The sequence below is a fragment of the Theobroma cacao genome, chromosome 2 (assembly GCF_053813885.1).
Source record: "Theobroma cacao isolate CCN51 chromosome 2, ASM5381388v1, whole genome shotgun sequence".
Classification (NCBI taxonomy): domain Eukaryota; kingdom Viridiplantae; phylum Streptophyta; class Magnoliopsida; order Malvales; family Malvaceae; genus Theobroma; species Theobroma cacao.
The window spans coordinates 3,861,020-3,882,338 of NC_142640.1; the positions used below are offsets into that span (position 1 = coordinate 3,861,020).

Here is a 21,319-nt window from a genome sequence, read left to right on the forward strand (position 1 = left end):
AAATATTACTAAACAAAGTTAAATTAATCATTTAAAAGTTAATTAATTGATTATTTAGATAAGCTTTGTAAACAAGTAAAAATTGACCAACAACAAACATGGATTTAAATAACCAAAAAATAAAGTATATATAAAAATAATAAATAAATAATAATAAATAATAAATAATAAATAATAAATAAATAACCAAAATTTTTTAAACAATCAATAAACGCGTGCATATAGATACCATCATTTTACACTGTCATTGCACGCCACTCTTACTTTGCATATGGCGCGGGAATCCCGATGATGGGATTTCCCCGAGGAGCTCGTAGAGACGAGTTCTTCCGGGGATATCTCTAGGTGAGGAGAATTTCGAGACTTCACCAAAGCGTTGGGATAGTCTTCGAATAATTTTCCAATAAAAGATTACCGACTCCATCATATAAAATAAACAAGTCACGACATCATTCTACGCTTGCATCATATGCATACGTAAGACCAAGTGAAAAACTCAGTCTGACAATTCAATAAAAATTTAATTAATAAAATAGGGATTAAACTAAGAAAAGGCTATATTAAGATAACTTAAGATTAAATGGTACCGTTCGTAGAACGGGCGTCACGGAGGTGCTAACCCTTCTCCGTGCGTAATCGCACTCCCGAACCCATCTCTAAAAAACGTGGACCAGTTCTCGTTCTTTCGACGGACCTAAAATTAATTTAGGGCTTCGTCGATTAAGAATCGAGTTAATAGGTGACCAATCACACCTAGATAAAAAAGATTGGTGGCGACTCCCACACTTTGAGATTTTAATTTTCGCCCCGCGTCTGGCGGACGGGTTCCCGGACCCGCACGTCACGACACTTGGATGTGAGTTTGACGTCTCTACACTCTTCAATCATTGATGTAAACATTGTTTAAATTCACTGCAAAGGATTCAATCAAATCATATGATTATGGTTTAAGAGTAGCATTGAGGGCAGCCTGCCTTTTTGACAATTTTCATTCTAGCTTGGATAAACCCATTGCATTCCAAGATTGTTCATTAGGGAATAACTTTTGGACAAATTTTCAAAAAGGGGAAAGGAAATCAAGCTTTGTAAAACTCCTTTTAAAAAAAAAAAGAAACTCCTTTTGATGAATGTACAAAATCAGAGCTTTTATTGTGCTCATATCGAGAACCCCAACTCCAAAGGGAAGAATATTGCCGGAAATAAACTAAACCAAAGAATGGGCATTTTTTTTTTGTTTCCAATTCAATCAACATCAAAGGCCGCTAAGACCACGTTACCCCACCAAGTGTACCATTTCCCGATCGTCACTGTGGTCCACTGAAAATGGCGTTAGGAGACACACTTGACTCTTGACCTCTTCGCTCCTTGCTCAGGGTCAGGGCACTTGCACCGAGTCAGCACCCATTAACCCATTTCCATGAAAAGAGAGAGAGAGAGAGCATTCCCCTTTGATTCAGATATTTCAACCACTTAGGCCCTCACCGAAATGCCCAATCTCCCCAGCTTTCGTGGTCTCAAATCAAAGCAACATTATTTTATTATTGTTGGGTACCTAAATTCTTTTTTTGCCCCCCAGCCCACCACAACCAGTCGCCTTTTGAAATGTCAAGAAGCGAAGTGCCAGCTGAACCATTTTGAACGTGTCAAAAACCTCTTGAATATAACGCTTTCAAGTTTCAATCAAAGGGAAAAATCATAAACAAGTAATCCATATTAAACTAGTCTAGTCTAATGGTAACAATAATCTTCTCTAAAATTCTCCCTCCTCGTTAAACCTGCAAATAAATGACCAAAAAAAATCTAAAAGAAATGAAAACCTACCTACCTACGATAAGTAACTAGACCTGCAATTTTCTACAAACCCTAAACATAATTAAGAGTATAAGCCTAAAAAAGAAAAGAAACTAAATCAGTTGAACCGAGTTCAACCGCGGTCACGTGAACCTATCCTGCTATTTCTAACTTCAAAAACTCGGAATCATCCGGGTCAACTCAGGTTCCTGTCCTGCTACCTCTTTCCTTTTCCTCATTTCCAAAACTTTCCGGTGGCTATTTGAGTGAATATCACCTGAAAAAGTCGGGCTACAAGCCGGTCTATACTCGGGAAAAAGCCGACCGGACTTGTAACGAACCCCGCAAGCATTGCATAAGGTTTTGGCACCAAGCGGACCGGTTCGCCACTGTGGAGTCTTTTGAACTTGGCAATGACTACACCTCCGTTGGAAAGGGTTCCCACTTGACAATCCACTAGCTTGAACCGCCGGTTTTTTCTTTTGTTTCTTCGTCGGCGGTTCAGTGAAATCATTAGCCAAGTCCGTCTCTTGAACATTAGCAGAGGTCACGGAAAACCCCGAAGAAGTACTTGACGATGTTATTGTCGAGGACGATGACTCAGAAAGAGGCATTGACCCAACAGACCATGTCCGGCCGGTTGATTTAGCCCTTTTGCTCCTTGCTTTGGATGGAACCGTTGATGAAAAGCTCGGCGTTTTCATAAACACCAGCTCTGGTTCTGTTTCAAACAGAGTTTTTGCATGGCCATCGCTTTGCGGCTTAAAAACAGGGCATAATATAGGGAGCTCTGGAAACGAATCGTCCACAAAATGAGATACCCATTCAAGCCCTGCTATTTCATCATCCTATAAAAACATCAAATTTAAAAAAGAAAATCAATTTTTTTGCATGCAAACAAAGGGGAATTTTTATTTATTTAATGATAAAATTTAATTAATGAAAATTACCGGCACGGAGAGCTCGTTGGTGAGAAGAGAATCAAAGGAAAAACTGCTAGAATTAGAGTTACTATCATCATCTGCTACACGTTCTTCAGAGGAAACGGAAAACGAATCTTTTTGTTCTTCTTCTTCAAATTCTCCATTATTAAAATTTAAGAAACAGTCAACGGAAAAATCTTCACCGGGAGCGGCGCCGTTCATATACAAAATATCATCCAAAGCAGCATGCTGGGTCCTTTGCATGGCTAGTTCTCCCCTTACACTCGATTTCAATGCTCTCGCTTCCATGCAGTACTCCATTTCTATACCCAAAGATAAGATTTTCCAATTAAGTTGCCAAAATCGTTAAATAGTTAAACCCTTTAATTTTTGAAACAAAAGAAAAGGGATAAAGGATTATATAAAATGATGATTTACCTGATAAAGATGAAGGAGGAGGAGGAGAAAGAAGAATGAAAGTAGGAAACTGATGGCAAGGCAGGAGTTGGTTGAGGCCTGTTCGTGGGCGAAACTAATGCTAGGAGTTAATGGTTTATCTTTTTATTTCTCTCTACCAATTTTTTTTTATTTATACAAAAATAAATAAATATATTGGGTCTTGTTAAAAGAGCTTGACTATTGTGGGGTTGGCCTTGTTTGGACCGAATCCTTAATTTTCCACATAGATTTCTTTGATTTTTCGATTGTTTCACGCTTGACTAGTTGTGCTTATACTTATATATTAATATAATGTTTGGTCCCTTCCAATAATGCGAAAACCAAGATAGTTTTTCTAATTTCACTAACTGTTTTTTGAAATTTTAATGGTCAAAGCCGCTTGATTTGTTCTCGATGGGGGGATTAGGGATTGATGATTGGTCTGTGAGCCGAGATAGTGACAGGCGGCTTCTAGGCTCTAAGATAAGTTCAAAAACTACTATAAATCCGTAATGGAACCATCCTTGAAAACGCCATCATTTTGTGTTTTTTCTGGCCTTTTTGTCTTCGAATTGACACTCGATTTTCAGATTATTTACAGGGTTGGATTGCTTTGCCGCGTTAATCTCGGCCCATTTTCGGTGGATTTTGCATTGCCATTCCCGCTCCTACTTTTCTAATTTTGGGAGGTTCTTTAAGCAAGCGCCAGCAATCAAGCGTGTACGATCCAACGGAAGAGAAAGCCTTAGGATTTTATATCGGACGGTTCACGACTTCGAGTGGCGCTCACGTGTTGGTACATCTGTGGGTTCTTTGATGTCGTGGCGTAATTGCGTGTACATAGTTCACGCATGCAAAGCGTGTTGCGCTGTGGACTAGAAACCAGCTGGATTATTATTTGACAAAATGAATCTCTTAATATAACTTAATCCTCCGTTTATTTCGCAGAAAATTATTTTCTTAGCAAACAAATATTTTTTAGTCAAACTGTTTCAAAAAAATTACAATTTGGGGGATAATTGATCTTGTATTTCATTTATTATTTCTAGTAGGAGAAAAATATGTAAAATGTGTATATCTTTATTATTATAGTCTTAAATATATTTTAAAGATTATTATTCCTTTAAAAGAGTTTAAAATTTTAAAATTCCAATTCTCTCTATTTATCTATATGTATAATCTATAATCTTTATCTATATATTTATATAATATATATAACTATAGATATTGTAAAATTTTATAGTTGAAGAAAATAGTTATATTTATTTATTATATTCTTACATTTTTATTATTATCAATATTAATAAGATTTATTAAATCTGTAAAAAAGAATTATAATTGTATTAAATAATTTCCATATGTTTTTCTTAATTGAGTAATTTATAAATTAATATCACAAAATTTCAATTATATAATTAAAACATTAATTATTTTTTATATAATTATCTTTTATTCATAAATAATTGAACTTATATTTTAAAAATATTTATATTTTATATAATTAATATCTATAAATAAATAAATAAAACAAATATTTCACTCACAAACGCGTGACAATATATATTAAATTTTTTAATTTATATATATAAATGAATGTCTTTGGTAGAATATTTATATTATTATTTAAAATATTGTAACATGTCATGTGAATGTATCATTAAAATATTCGATCTTATTATTAAATGAGAATTTATCTTAAAATGAAGGTTATTCTCTAGAGAATTCCAAAATCATCAAAATTGATTCGTATCAAACAATAATAAGAACTATTCTAACGATATTAAATAAAATAGAGAAAAAAAAAAGCATTGTTATGGGAAGTGAGAGGTAATATTAATATATGCAAAAGGTCAAACGTGGTATCTTATGCTTTTTTTTTAACTTAAGGACCAAATTGTGAGAAATCAAAAATGGCCTTGGCCAAAACCCAAAAGGAATTTCTCTTTTTTTTTTTGGTTAAATTGAAAGAAAGGCGGCTAAAGGAAGAAATGTCCACGTAGATTTCGTGTTGGGAACATAATTTACAAAAGAAACCGGCCGACCGTTGACGAAAGAAAGACTAACAAATAGTCCACCAGCTGAACGTGGCGTTACAGGCTTTTTGTATCCATTTCACTTTCGGTAATGCAAAGGGAAATGGACAACGGAGCATCATCGGCATGCTGCCGTTTCCGAATATTTTATTAGTCTTTTGTTTTGGCTGCCAAATGCCCAAACGACAATTCGCTTACGACTGCACTCACGTGCATGACATGCTCCCCCCTCTCTCTACTGTTTACTCTCTTTACTCGGCTTATCTCCTTCATTTCCATTAACAATCTCAAAATGTCAAATGCTTTATGTGATTGCTGGTCAACCTCTTAATTATTAGATTCTAAATTGAAAACCCCAACTCAAATGATTGGCTTTTGTATAAAAAACAGAGAGTATTTGGTTCTAATTTAATACTTCCATTTAATCTTATTTCATTTTTTGAGATAAAATGAGTCGATAAAACTCAATTTTAAAATTGTTATCCGAATTATACATATTTTTATCATTTAAATTAAGTCAACGTTATTATTATCTATGTATAAAAACAAAACTCAAAAAAAGAAAAAAGAGTTATCTATGAAACCTAAAAGGGAGAACATTATGATACCTGACATAGGAATATAACTATATACGATAAGCACAAGCGAATAAAGAAACAAACGGGTAGATTTGGGATTAACCTAACAATTTAAGTGTTTAATTGAATGAGGATTGTATCACAGTTCTCAACCACTTGGAAGTTAGGTCAGAAGTTGATAAGGCATTTTCACTTCAGAAGTTTCTGAAACGATGAACTTTCATCAAATAAGCCGGCAATTATTTTGTCTTCAACACAAAGCAAAATTGGGTATTTTGTTCATAGTATAAACTAGATGCTAGTTTATGTCCTACATATACCTTCAAGTTAAAACTTTGGTTTTTTTTTTATAACCTTGTAAAATAGAAAGAAGAAATACACCCATAATTACTACTATATAAAAATTATAATTTATATAGAGTACGACTTATGAATGACTCTTATAGATGTAGAAAATATAATAAAAGAATTCTCTCGTTACATTGATGTTGAAATTTCAAAATTTTAGTTGTTTTTGTAATGATTTAGAGTGTAGCATCATTGATTGAATCATTTTTTCAATCCATCATCAAAAGGTGAGTTCAAGTTACTAATAGTTACTGACTTAGGTTTTAATAATTGCATTTAAATCCGATATGAAATGAGATATCATAATTTCATTTACTCAAATTTTTAATGTCTTCAACCACACATCTCAATCATAATCAAGACCCACTCTACAAGATCAAAATCTCATTAACACAATGTGAAAGTTTGCATCGAATTAATATATATTATTTGAAAATTCACATCGAATTAACACATACTTTGATACTAATTATAATGATACACTTATCAATGCCATATATCCACAAACAATATTTACTCCACAAAGTAAATATCTCACCAGCGTATTGTGGAAGCGCATACCAAATTGACATATGTTCTTATATCAATTATAACGATTGAAATCCTAATAACTTTTCAAGTTTGCTTGTACCATGCAATTCTTAATGACTGACTTAAATTATTATATAAATCTGGACAATTATATTTACATTTAATGTAAAATGAGATATTATAATTTTATTTTTTTGAAACTCAAAACTTAATTTAACTCAATTGGCTGTTTCCTAGTCAAATTTAATACTTAAAAGTAGTGAACTAAAAGCCCATTATATAAATTGTACTTTGTTATCCATTGATTCTTCCCATGTATATCTTATTTGACGGCTACTTGCATATACCCGTTGTGGTTGTTAATTAAAGTCAACAATTTTTAAATTTGATCCGGTTTGGTTGTTTACCAAATTTTTGATCCACTCCTTTTACAAATTCTTGTCATGTGATTTTGCTGTGAATAATTCCAAAACTAAACTCATTACTCACCTGACCATTTCAGCAAAGCGACTCCATTTAATTCTGCAAGAAAGTCTCCCCTCCTCCGCCAGTCTCTTCTCCTATTAGTGACAACATTATTCTCAACTGTGACTAATATCCCAACTGAAATAAATCTATCTTATGACCCTATATATTTCTCCATTACTTTAGCTTTCAAAAGATTTTCTATCCCTTTTCTTTTTATCCTTTTGATAATAAATAAAGTAATTGACTGAAAAGGTAATGATTAATTAGATCTCAATCTCTTAATTTTCAATTTTGATATAAGTAAAACCTCGCACGTATGTGTATATCTCAGTGGTAGATAATTTGATGACTAGGGACGTAAAATAGAGGTGTAAAATGCTGAAAAAAAAAAAAAGCAAAGTACTTTAAGCCTTTCCCCTTTCCCTTCAAATTGACAGATAATAGCATCAGCTAGTTTATCTATGACTATGGACCCACGTTGCATAGTTTCACCTGTTTTTGTTGAAGTCCTTTTAAGTTCATCTTTATGAAAAGCTGGTTCCCATTTTTAATTTGGATGTCTACTTTATCACCACTACCGGACCACTACCTAGTTTTTGCACCATGTTAATGCATCATCAAAGAGAAAGCGTATTGCTCTCCCATAATCATTCGTCATGGAGCAGATGCAACCAACACGCTTGCTCAACGACCCACATCCACATATCCATAATGGACCCGTGTTCAAGCTTTTTCTTCTCAAAAGAAAGGAAAAAAACAAAGGCCCTCAACTTTGCTTTTGTGTGTATTGAATCAGATCAAGTACACTTTGAAGGATGCCAGCAACCGGACAAGGAACAATTTACAATTATTGATGCTATGAGTTCAAATTTATTCAGTGATACAAAACCTATGGCAGTGAGGGTCATGTTTCCGTGTAGAAATAATCGTTAATGATAATTCGAACAGTCAGGGGAATCCTTACTACGTGAATACCATCTTCCCAGTACAGGTTTCCAAATGAGTACCTTCCTTGAACTTTAAGTTGTGAGCAGATGGTAACCTTAAACTTCAGCTTCTTTGTTGTGGAATTGAATGACAAATTTGATGGCTTGACGCTTACGTGAGTGCCTGCGGGAGCTTGAACACGAGCAAAGTAAACAGAATTTATTGGACCAACATTTGTAACTGTTCTTGAGACGGTCAACCGCTGCTTAAGCTCAGGTATAGTGATGGAAGGCAAATTTAGATTCAGAAGGAACTTGGCTGATTTACGACATGGGGTGCGAACCCTAGTCATTAGGCTGATGGCAGTGCTGTTATAGCCCATTGCATAAAGGAAGCAGACATAATCGGAGATTTCCATGTCATATATGAGACCGGGAGATAGAGCTTTATTTGGATCAACATGACCACCCCCATAGTCAAATGGGTCAGCCTGCTTGTGGGGTGCTCCCTCAGCTACAGTATTTTGGCCATATTCATCCGTCACAGAAGCTTCGCAAGCCAAATGAAAAGAGAAAAGTTGCATTAACAAGTTGTAAGAGCAAACCAAAATCCCATAAATTTTCTGTGTCTTACCTGTTGTTACTAGTGCAGACTTAATTGCTGCAGGGCTCCACGTGGGATGGATACCTTTGAGAAGAGCAACAATGCCAGAGATATGGGGACAAGCCATGGAGGTTCCAGAATCGAGTTTAAAGTTAAATGGAGATGCTTTGTTTTGAGGTGAATCTAGTGGCTTGGAGGAAGAAGCAGGGGACCAGGAAGCCAATATATCAACTCCTGGAGCAGCAATGTCTGGCTGAAGAATGCAGTGACATGTTAATAAAAAGGGCCTTGTAACTTCTCTTAAGAAAAAGAATGCCAATACCTTCAACACAGATGGTGAAAGGGAACTGGGTCCTCGTGATGAGAAATACGCTACTTCTGGGGCTAGCTGTTGCCCTGTAACCGTCTTTGAGAAGCTAAACTTGACTACAGGATTTCTGTTTACACGAAAGGGTTCATTACATAACAACATAATGGCCTTCCAATGGAATGTCAGGACCTAGGGTTCAAGTCATATCTGGAAGACATGAAATTACCCCACAGCCTGGCTGTTGGCGCAGAAAGATGCATAAATTTGAAATATTTCAACAGTTTGCAGTTGGAGACATAATCATATATAGCTTATATGCCTACTGAATGAGACAACTAATAATGTGGATACTTTTCTGGTCAAGTTTGCTCTCTATAAATGAGGAACTGCATCCCTCCCTCCCCCCAACCCCGGACAAAGAGACAGAGAATAAAAAGAAAGGAAAGTCCTCTAGTGTTAAAATGACCTGCTTGCCGCGATGTATGTCAGCAGAGATGTCCCAGCGGCAAAGTCCAGTTGGACACAGGGAAAACTCCACGGACAAGAAACATCCTTAGTAGGAAACTGAGCAAAGATAACACCAGCACCCTTAACCTTGAGTACAGATCTTGAAGCAATGGCAGCTGACCTCTGTGACCGAGATTGGAAACAAAGAACTATTTTTCCTCTTGCTAAAGTGGCATTCAGAGTTTCCAAATCACAACTTCTGCAAAAGTATACAATATCAGAATATTCATTCCTAACCAGTATTCCGGATTCCAAAATTCATCTTGACAAGAACATCCGAACGAGTCTTACCCGGCACTGTTTTCATCTACATCTGTGGCTGCAATATCTTCTCCATACACAATAGGATGAAACTTGTTTACTTTCCTTCCTGTATAGAAAGACTGACCCTGTATGAAAAAATAAAAATCATAGCTAAATAACAAAAGCATAAATTTGTATTTATACTTATAATCACAAGGAATTACAATTTACAAACTAAATATGATAGTTCAATAACAAGCTAAACATGAATATCTCAAATGCATTGTTCCGCTGTGCCAGGGTCACATTTAAATGTTCTCACATGACATTAGAATCAACTTAATTTCTAAAAATTTCAACAGAAAAGCTCCTAGTTGATCAAATCACCTTCACTAAAAGATTATGCATATTTAAATCAAATGAAATCAGATTTTATTTTAATACATTTCTCCTAACAAGAAGATGGACCAACAGACCTCAGCAAGGGAAGTTGAACTAAAGTTTCATGCCCTCATGGCAATATTAGCAGGCCAGCAGAATTTGCAACAGGAAGCTGCTTTGAGAAAGTGGTAAACTGTTGTATCTCTGTTGATGTTAAATTCATTTTACTTACATCATGAAGCCAAGAATATCCAAAAACTACTATCAATCAATAAATTTATTATTTTTTAAGCAATTTTTTTTTGGGTCTCATTATTTAGAATTTCTTTTCCTGGTTAATTAACGTGTGATTGTCATATCAATACAACTTTGCACAAAATTTTCAATCTTTTAGAAGGAAATTACACATTACCACAACAGTTTGGTTGTTTCCCATGGTGACCACAGAAGGGAAATCTCGATCAATGGTGCTTGCAGCGACAGTTATAACCCATGGAGCAGTATTAATGACAGTTTGAGGATAAGGACCAGAGTTGCCAGCAGAGCATACAACAGATATTCCTCTTGCTACAGCGTGGAAGGAACCAATAGCCAATGTGTCATCAACATAGGTGGAAAGCGGAGGAGGTGAGCCCAAAGATACTGAAAGAACATTGACACCATCAAAGATTGCATCATCAAATGCCGCAAGAAGGTCAGCTGAGCTACAGCCACCAGTAGCCCAACAAACTTTGTAGATAGCTAGCCACGATGAAGAAGCACCTCCTCTGGCTAACCCTTGGGCTAGTCCCCTAAAGTTTGCATTTTCTACTAGAGCACCACTTGCAGTAGATGAGGTGTGACTACCATGGCCCGAAGCATCTCGAGGAGACATGAACTCAACCCCGTCACTTGGATCAAGCTTTCCGAATTCAGCTTCATACCCTTTAACATACCAACGCGCACCAATAATTTTCCTGTTTCAAATACGCCATAATTAGACACCTTATAATTTAGCCAACATCAACAGTCAACGCTACATACAGTTCATATGAACTAGGATATATTAATCTATATTTAAGCATTTCCCTAGACATAACAATGACAATGAACTTAGAAACATCAAAGATAATCCGGTCCTACTGTATAAGCTAAAAGAATTTGGCAACATATTCCAAGTCAATTGCAAAGTTACTGACAATGGAATAGCAGTTGGAAACAGACCGCTGTTTCAATAAACTTAAACCAAATATGGCATCAAACTGCAATTTTCTTTAAAAATCTGGTACTAAAACAAGTGTGACTGAGAGGAGAGATTGTTTCATAAGAAAAAAGATTCTTGGATTCTTGGAAATTTTAACTTGCAATATTCTGTAAGAAGTAAATTCTCCTATTTTGAGACAAATCAGACCAAAAGCACAGAAGTAAAAAATTCTCAAATGCATGACAGCAGCATTCGAATGCTTTTATGCTTATTACAAATGATTTTAGTAGTGAAGTACTCAACTTTGTTACTTAATGAGGATGCTTCAGGCAACAACTGCCAAAGGCAGCATGATCCACCTAATTTTCTACAGTTCAAGCCAAGGTTCAAGAAATTAAATTGAGGTCTAGTGATACGATATTGGTCTGATCCACAAGGACAGAAAACATGGCTGATTAGGAAAAAGAAAGAATAGTATGAGCAGTGGTCAAATTGTAAGAATACCGATTGCAGTGGGAGCGGTTAAATCCTTCTCCTTCCTGGCATATCCCTTTCCATCGAGATGGAACCTTTCCCATGCCCTTATCTTTGAAGCTTTCAGACTCCGGCCATATACCTTCTCACCAAAATTTATGAAAAAAAAACAATTGTCAACCACTACTATAGATAGCTTGGTTTTTTATTTTTTTGTTTCATAAAGAAATGAGAAAAGTAAAAAGGTAGACAAAGCATTTCGAGACTGACCAGTATCCATGACACCAATGATAGTCCCAACCCCTGAATGGCTCCTTGAAAGAATCCCATCCACAATTTGAGGCTTTACATGCAGGAAATCCCAGCTTCTAGTGGTGTGCAGACTTAGAATTCTATTTGGAACTACACGAACAACCCCAGGGACATCTGCATCAATATGTAATGAGACAGAAAATCAACTAAAAGACCCGTTTGAGATAAAATACTAAAGGAGAAAAACAAGAGTTTACAGTTCACCAACATTGTTACACCTGCAATAAGCTTGGCTTGAGACTGACTGAGGACTGCAGCAAATCCTGAAAGCCCATGTTTGTAGCTGTATAAAATGGATTCCTTGGCAGATTCTTTGCTGTTCAATTGAGATCAAAACATGTTATTTTCTATTTTCAAATAAATAGGTCTCTTGTAGTCTTCTTGACAGATGAACTTGTCAAAAAGAAATTTTGTTCATTCATGTAAGCAAAAGTACAATTAAGATACATATGAGTAAAGGGTGCAAATATAATCAGACAGTAAGAAACACTGAAGTGCAACTTATGAACGAAATGCTCTTAAGTGTATGTATATTGGTATCAAACAAATCAATTATGTATCAGTAATGAACTTATTGGTACTAGTTTCCTTCAAATGAACAGCTTTTAACATTTTTCTTTTTTTAATTTGAATGAAGATACTGAAAAGAAAAGCTAATGAACAACTTCTGCTAAAGAGAGTTGAAATTAAAACCTTCCAAGAATGTCTGAAAGAATTTGATGATGAGAATCCTCCAGTAGATTTGGCTGATCAGTATGTCTCTCTCCCATATATACAATATAAACCTGTCAAAGAAACAATGAACCTATGAAAAAAAATGCAAACCATAGATGATCACAAACTGAAGCAAAAAATTGAAATAAAAATTAAAGAAAGAAAACCTACATTGCTTGCAGCAAGCGCAAGAAAAAAGAAAGAAGGTAACAAAGCAAGAACAACACCACATGCCCGTGGAGAAGAAAAGGAAGCCATGAGAGATTGAGAGTCCTGGAAACAAAAAATACATATATCGAAGACAAAGGCTATCAAAGAAGAGTAGCTGATTGCTTAAATTGGTGAGGGGAAGAGTCGAGAGAAGTGCGGGGACCGCAGGTCCGCAGTGGATACCTGCTCCACTGCTACTGTCATTTACGCTTAAAGGTGCACTGGGTGCACGATAGATATGCCTTTTTGTCAGTCATTTAAGGCCCTGTTTGTTTTGTTTGCAATCTTCATAGTCATCATGATTTTGAAGATGGAAGCTTTCGTTTGTCTGTTTGTTCTCATTGGTCTTCTTTTATTTAGTGGGAAAATACATAAGTGGAAGAACAACCGTTGACTTGAACTTGGGTTGACTGAATTTTCTCCATGAACGAAACAATGGGTTGGTGAAGTCGCTTCTGTTTGATCTTCTTCTGCTCTTCGCACTTTGCTAATAACACTAAAAGTTGCGGAAAGAATTCAAACGTTTTCTTGTATCTGAGTTCCCTGGGAAGCCCCCGAGGACCAAAGTGCATGCACTTGTGCGAAAGATGGCATGCAAAAACGTGTTGCCCGCAAAATGACAGAAGTAGTTCTGGATTTTCCAAGATGATATGTTCATATTTTGATCACATTCAAAAGGAAAGTTATTTGTTTTAACTTTTTCCTGGAGACTGAAAGGTGTCACAACTCTAATGGCTGCAACTTGCTAACACCTATGATTTAGTTCAAAACTGTAACATTCCACTGAATAGTTTTCTGATTATCAATTATTATAAGCTTGCCGTTGAGCAGACGAAATGCGTTTTGACTACTACGGTTTTAAAAAATGTAAACAGTTCAATAGTAATACAAGTACATGTTTAGGTATGGTAAATTAGTCGTTGGTTCAATTGATGAAGTGATTGTACGGTGTATTGTACTAAAGATTTTAAATTATATTGCTTCATAAAATAAAATAAAAAAAAAAACCAGAAGAAGGTTTATACAAACGAGAAGCGTCACAATGTACTTTAAAAGCATACTAACTATGTAAAAAAATTTAAATAAGTTTTATTATTTTATTATTTTAAATTAAAATTTTATATTTTTATTTTAAATTAAATAAGTTCTTATAAGTAATTTTTGATTAATTGATATAAATCAAAATTTCAATTGTCATTTTAAGTCACGTGATATGAAAAATGAAAAATATCACATAATAATGTCATAAAATCAAATCAATATGTCATGTCATTATCTATAATGATATGTTAATATGTAATATCAATATCACGTTATATAAAATGATAAGTAAGTTTTAACTAATTATAATTAATTTACTATTAGTTATAAAAATATATTTAACGTAAAATAAAAATATTAATTTTTTGATTAAATGCAATAGGAGAATAAATATTTTTTTGAATTTTTCTAATTAAATAATTTTAGAATTTTTTTAGATATTATGTCAAAAAAATAATTATATTTCATTTTCATAAAAAAAAAAAGAGGATTTATCCAAATGAGAAGTATAATCTACTGTATACTCTAATTGTTTAGAATATAATTCAATTTCATAATGATATTTTAACTAAACTAAAATTAGTCTTATATTCTACAAAATAGTTTTTTATTTTGAATTACAATTTTTTTGATAGGGATAAGAAATCTTTTATCCAAATGAATCCAAATGCATGGATCACACAAGTGAGTACTACTTTTTATCTTAATAAATTGATATAAAAAATTTAATTTCAGCAAGGGAACATTAAATTCAATGATTAATACACAATCCCTTATTACAAAAACAAAATTCGAAATCTTCTTTTTCAAATAAAAAATTAATTCTATAATGATAAACGAGACAATTAAATTGATATGAAAAAAAGAAGGCTTTTAAATTAATTATGTAAAGGAATCATGTTAACATTGAAAAGTTAATGTCATGAGTGCACCACGAGCATGTGGCCATCTCTATCAAAAATAGAGATAATATTCATAATGATTAACCAAATTAATTAGTTTCGTGACTACAATTGTGTGTTTTGCATTGAATCTAGATTAATAAGTGTTATGTTTATGGATCTATATTTATATCTTGTACCATAGGCCCATTGATGAATTTGTTTACTGCTATCGATTTTTTTTTTCTTTTTGATAAAAGAAAGAAGGGAGACACCAAGAATTTGGGGCATTTATGTTATCATTCCTTTTTCATGAAAGAGTTTAAAGAAACAAGACTTAATATCCAAGCCAAATTGAACCTCGACACTCAATTGAGTTTGGATAGCACTCGATTTTGCTTTACACGTAAGTAATTGAAACCCCAAAAAGAGATGTTGGTCCTCACTGGCTTAGCTTGTTCAAGGTTGTCTTGTATCGTATCAACAATTCGAAACATTAACCCTGTTTTCTTTTCAATTGTCAAAATATCATAAATTTTTTGTTTATAATTGAGAGAAGTGGGATTTATACCTGTTCTTTAAGCAGAGAATCATGTATTAATCAATAAATTCAATACTCGAGTACAGTCAAAATTTTACAATTGAAATTCATATTCTTATTGGATTGCCTAAATTCTATAAACAAAATAAAACCTAAATTTAAAACTTAAAACTTCAATTTTAAAAGATTGTTAGAAAATAAGTAGTTATATTTGGATAAAAGATTTTAATTTGATGTATTATCAGTGTATGGATTTTATACATATCAATAAGTCAAATGTTGTTATATTGTTAATAAATAAATTTAAAATTTAGAAATTATTAAAAATTAATATTCATAATTTTAAAAATATTTCTTGTGAAGATCTTTTTAAATTTTTGTTTTTGTATATTTATGAAATAGTAATGTGGAATTAAATGATAATATGTAAATATTATACATTGACAATACATCAAATATAAATTTTATTTCGAAATGATATTTGACTTTTTTAAAAATAAATTAACATGTAGGTAACATTTGCATGTCCTTTCTAGTCCATGGCAATTCATAAATATTTTTTTATGTTTTTTTTAAATGTAAAATAAATGCATGAACCAAACATTGGAATAATGTCACAATGGTAATTCAAATTCATAAACAAAACTATACATAGTTATTCCTATCGTATTATATTTTCACAAAGTAGTCACTTTATTCCCGTCCGCTTTATGTGTATTCTACCATCCTGCAATGATGTAGAAAATTTAAAAAGAAAAAAAAAAGAAAAATGATAATAGATTTATCTTATATATGTTAGTTAAAATTGGTTAAAGATATTTGACTAAATACCCAAATAAGTTTTCGAATTATGTCAAAAAAATCAATTCAACCCTTATCTTTTTTATTACGATCAGATAAGTCTTTAAATTTCTATGTCGAGTCAAATAAACTCTTCTCCTTAACCATTGACTAACTTCCATAAGTCAACAATACATGCGACACTTTTAGACCATATCATCTATCACGTGATGATGACGTGACATTAAATATTATTAATTAAAATTTATGTGTTTATTTTTTTATCTATTTACTCAATCCTAATCAATAATATTTAATGTTATATCATCTGTCATTTGGCAGATAATATTTAATAAAAGTGACACATGTACCGTTAATTAATGAAAGTTAATCAACAATTAAGAATAAGAGTTTATTTGATTCGAAATAAAAATTTAAAAATTTATTTAACTGTAATAAAAGGATAGGGGTTGATTTGATTTTTTTGACATAATTCATGAGTTTATTTGAGTTTTTAACCAAGATATTTTTATCCAATTACATTTTTATGCTATTTCAATCTAGGTAGAAAGTCATTACAAGGGAGAGTTTAATGATAACTATTTTAATTTCAAAATATCATTTTGTGAAATAAATGATATCATAAAAAATAATAAGGATTCCCCTAATTAAACATGTTATTAAAATTTTCAAATTAAGACTTAAAAGCAATTATTAAAACTGAAAAATGGAAGGGGATTATTAAATCAATTGCATTCCATTTAAAAAATTAATTAATGGATTAAGAAGAAAGAGAAATAAAAGTTTATGGAAAACTAAATTGCGAGATGGGTTCGTTTGGTATTTGAAAATTCAAAACAAGATGAAAGAGCTCAGGAACAGTAAAATGAGAACGTGTTCACCATAACAACCTACGTCTCGTCTTAAAATATTTTTCAAAATCAAAGCAATGCAAAATTTTGCCCACGGCAATACACCAAAAAAAGCTCATTGAACCACCACCCTCCCAAAAGCAAAAAAGAAGTACCCAAAACACATCCATTCGACGATTTCAATTCTCTCTCTATTCTCTATATCGCTTTGTCGGTTTCCAGCTCTGCAAATCCATCTAAAAGCGCCAATTCGTCCGGTGAATGGAGGCAATCAGAAAACAAGCCACGCGGTTGAGGGAACAAGTCGCCCGACAACAACAGGTCTCTCTCTCTCTCTCTCTCTTTATCCGCCTATTCAAACCCTAATTTCTTTTTTCTTAATTTGCTTTAGATCCTAGTCAACGTCCATTTCTCAACTTCATCCATGATCTGTCTCTAAAGTTTAAAGTTTCGCTAATATTGTTTTGCGTTTTGTCTTCGATTTGATTTTCTTGTTAATTAGATTGATTTTTTTTTCTCGCATCTCGTTCGGTTATTAATTAAATACTGGATCTATTACATGGAAATTACAGCGTTTGTGATTCTTGAGTCGAATCAAAAGAATGTGGAAATAATTAAATATTGTGCGAATATTAAACGGAAAATGATGAACTGATGGAAGTGATTTTATCAGCTAAATTGAAATTTGAAAGTTATCGGGTACTTTTTTTAAATAGGATTATATTTCAATTGAATGATCAAAAACAAAATGGATGTAAAGTATTGGAAATTTATTGTATGTTGAAGTCATATAGAAATTCCTTAGTATGTTTTATTAGTTCTGGATTGCTATTTACCAGCAGCTTAGAGTATTGTAGTTCAAATGCTTGATATACTCTTGGTTTTGTGAACTTCTCCGCTAAGTTTTGCTGACAAGGATGATATTTTGCTGAATGTTACTTCAGGCTGTCCTCAAACAGTTTGGTGCCGGGGGATATGGAGGGTCAGACAATTTAGTTACTGATGAAGCAGAACTCCAGCAACATCAGAAACTTGAGAAGCTTTATATCTCAACGCGTGCTGGCAAGGTCGCTAATTTGTTCTGTTACATCAACTCTTGTCTCTCATGTTCTCTTCATTTACCTTGGTCAATTTTGTTTTTCAGCATTTTCAAAGGGATATTGTTCGTGGTGTAGAAGGATATATTGTGACTGGATCTAAACAAGTGGAAATAGGTGAGTTGGTGAAGCATTTTTTGATTTTTAAAAGTCCACTTTGAATTCAGTGAACTTGTCATTATTGTTCTTTTATGTAATTATTTTTTCGACAGGAACAAAGTTATCTGAGGATAGCAGGAAATATGGTGCTGAAAATACTTGTACCAGTGGCAATACATTATCAAAAGCTGCATTGGGTTATGGACGTGCTCGTGCTCAAATGGAGAAGGAACGTGGGAATTTGTTGAAGGCTCTTGGCACACAGGTTTGTTTAAAATTGTTATTACCAGAACATAAAATCCTAAAAAGTTAGGTCATTAAGTTCATAAATCCATGGAAGAAGACTCCTACATAATTTGGCTGTTTGATTCACCTGTACATGGATTCTTCATTTTTGGCCCTTTCTAGATATTCTTTAACCTTTTCCCTAATTATGATAGGCCATTCAATCATATGGGTAATGTATTGAATTTTCTGATTTTTAGGTAGCTGAGCCATTAAGGGCAATGGTAATGGGAGCTCCATTGGAGGATGCACGGCATCTTGCTCAGCGTTATGACAGAATGCGACAGGAAGCTGAAGCACAGGTTTTATAGGCTACTGTTATCTTACTGATTTATTGGATGTCCGCTTGTTTTTATTTCAGAGGAATATATATATTAATTCACACATATATAGTTCTAAACAGTTAGGTCCATGATGTGAAACGCTTGAAGCCCTCTAATCTGTCGTGAAGATGGGGCTTCATTGCAGGTCTATACATGCTATTTGTTCTCTAGAGAGTTGTTGAGAGGATATTCCCTTTTTATCTATAATCACAATGTATTATGGAGTAAGGGGAAATACTTGCCCTTTGTGCTAGATGATTATCATGGCCTAAATTTGAAAGGTTGATTGTGCTACAAGTGTGTATTTACACCCTCTCTTTGACCTAGACAGGCGATTGAAGTTTCCAAACGCCAAGCAAAAGTGAGGGAAACACCAGGAAATCCTGAGAGTGTCATGAAATTGGAATCTGCAGAGACAAAACTGCAAGATCTAAAGTCAAACATGGCAATATTGGGAAAAGAAGCTGCTGCAGCAATGGCCGCTGTTGAAGCTCAACAACAGAGGTTGACACTTCAGAGACTTATTGCTATGGTAATGCACATGTAAATTTTAAATTGGATGACATGCTGCAGAAAATTGATTCTGAAATTTTATCCTACTGTCATTTTATTTGGGACTGAAGGTTGAAGCTGAACGTACATATCATCAACGAGTACTTCAGATACTTGATCAGCTTGAAGGCGAGGTATGCAGTTGTGCTCTGAATTCTTTTTGTCAATATTCTTTCGCTGCAGATGAACTAATAATATCATGACTACATGATTTCCTCCGTGTTCTCGTCAGATGATGTCAGAGCGGCAACGAATTGAAGCACCTCCTGCCCCAAGTGTGGACAGCATGCCTCCACCTCCATCATATGAGGAAGTTAATGGAGTTTATGCTTCTCAAACGCATAATGGCTCAACAGACTGCATGGGATATTTTTTAGGCGAGGTTTGTAACTTGGTCATATATACCATTGGGCATGTGGACTACCAAGTTGCTGCAATCTGTATGATGGCTGACTAATTGCTGTATTACTGCAGGTCATGCATCCTTATAATGGTGAATCTGACGTGGAGCTGAGTTTGTTGGTTGGTGACTATGTAGTTGTGCGAAAGGTTTAACACTCGAGTTTAACAGTTTTATATGCACATATGATTTCAGTGTCTTGTTTTATTTCCTTCTGAACTTTATGCAATAAGGATTCACGATCTAATCTATACTCTTGGCAGGTGACAAACAATGGCTGGGCCGAAGGAGAATGCAAGGGGAAAGCAGGTTGGTTCCCATTTGGATACATTGAAAGAAGGGAGCGTGTTCTTGCAAGCAAAGTAGCAGAAGTTTTCTAGAGTTCTGTGCTTGTTGGCGTCTGCAAAGAGGATTTTGCATGTGTGTACCTTTTTTGTGCTATATGAATTCAAAGGTTGGGAGTGTTATCTCAAATAGAAGAATTCTTGTTCTGGTCTAATTTTGATATGTAATATAGATACCAAACTCTTTTCTTTTTTCCATCAATATGTGAATACATTTTTATATTTCTATTTATTTAATTTTTTTTAAGTGACATGAGTTTTGTCCCTAATTTGTTGCTATTCGCTGATTGATGAGTGAAAAGCTCTCCTTTCGTATTTATGTTGATTTGTCTATGTTCAACTTAACAAAGCTTTGGACCGTTGGAGCTTCCTGCACCATAGATTTAGGTTCAGGTCCCCACTCTCGCATATGACGATTGAAATTATAGGGTCTTCGCCTCAATCAGCTAAACCGGTCATGAACTCTGGCCCCTCGTCGCATCTTGTCTGTTCCCATCGACTTTCATGAGATTTAATATGAGAATATTAGTTTTATATTTGTAAATTTGATATACCGTAATATTTAATATCAAAAAGTAAAAGAAATTATAAAAAATATATAAAAGTCCATATTTAATGTGTCATATTTCGAAATGTGACGGCGACTTTTTATATATCGGTAAAAATATTGATTCTTCCAAAGTTTATCAATGGATATAAAAATGTCAATAAATATTAATAAAAAAAAGAAAATAATGAAAATTTGTAATGAATATTGAAAGTTTGAAATTAAATTTCAGTATATATCCATACATATTTTAACGTTATAATATAAAAATTATAGCAGAGTAAAATGCTACACAGTGTAGTAGCGAATTTATGTTGTGTAGAAAATATAAATAATAAAATATTAATATATTGTATTATACATAAATTAAAATTAGAGAAATATGTAAGTTATCGATACTAACAAATAACTACAATTGATGTGATTAATAATAAAAAAATGGTACACCGAATATTTGGAAGTTCAAAATAAAAGTTTAAAAACTTAATCGAACGTAATAAAAAAATAAATATATATTTAATTTTTTAAAATAATTTAAGATTATGTCAATTAAAAGTTTTATATCCTCGTCACTAAAAAAAGC

General features: G+C 33.5%; 3 protein-coding genes across 3 annotated transcripts; 1 reads left to right on the forward strand and 2 right to left on the reverse strand.

The window, feature by feature from the left end:
• Window positions 1–1,632: 1,632 nt before the first annotated feature.
• LOC18607699 (GATA transcription factor 3-like) lies at window positions 1,633–3,309 on the reverse strand. The gene is made up of 3 exons (XM_007041979.3): window positions 3,153–3,309; window positions 2,742–3,037; window positions 1,633–2,639 (listed from the first exon to the last, which is right to left on the reverse strand). Exons 2-3 carry the CDS (start codon window positions 3,033–3,035, stop codon window positions 1,965–1,967), a joined length of 969 nt encoding a protein of 322 aa, XP_007042041.1. The 5' UTR covers window positions 3,036–3,037; window positions 3,153–3,309; the 3' UTR covers window positions 1,633–1,964.
• Window positions 3,310–7,871: 4,562 nt separating this feature from the next.
• Window positions 7,872–13,528, reverse strand: LOC18607700 (subtilisin-like protease SBT3.9). Its single transcript, XM_018114500.2, has 11 exons — window positions 12,936–13,528; window positions 12,744–12,835; window positions 12,269–12,366; window positions 12,009–12,164; window positions 11,769–11,880; window positions 10,494–11,037; window positions 9,749–9,846; window positions 9,417–9,656; window positions 8,963–9,077; window positions 8,671–8,893; window positions 7,872–8,586 (listed from the first exon to the last, which is right to left on the reverse strand). The coding sequence occupies exons 1-11, from the start codon at window positions 13,020–13,022 to the stop codon at window positions 8,015–8,017; spliced, it is 2,337 nt and encodes a 778-aa protein (XP_017969989.2). The 5' UTR covers window positions 13,023–13,528; the 3' UTR covers window positions 7,872–8,014.
• A 3,633-nt stretch (window positions 13,529–17,161) lies between these two features.
• On the forward strand, window positions 17,162–20,440 carry LOC18607701 (SH3 domain-containing protein). The gene is made up of 10 exons (XM_018114466.2): window positions 17,162–17,410; window positions 18,034–18,156; window positions 18,234–18,303; window positions 18,399–18,550; window positions 18,771–18,872; window positions 19,225–19,425; window positions 19,517–19,579; window positions 19,678–19,827; window positions 19,920–19,994; window positions 20,109–20,440. The coding sequence occupies exons 1-10, from the start codon at window positions 17,351–17,353 to the stop codon at window positions 20,223–20,225; spliced, it is 1,113 nt and encodes a 370-aa protein (XP_017969955.1). The 5' UTR covers window positions 17,162–17,350; the 3' UTR covers window positions 20,226–20,440.
• Window positions 20,441–21,319: the final 879 nt, after the last annotated feature.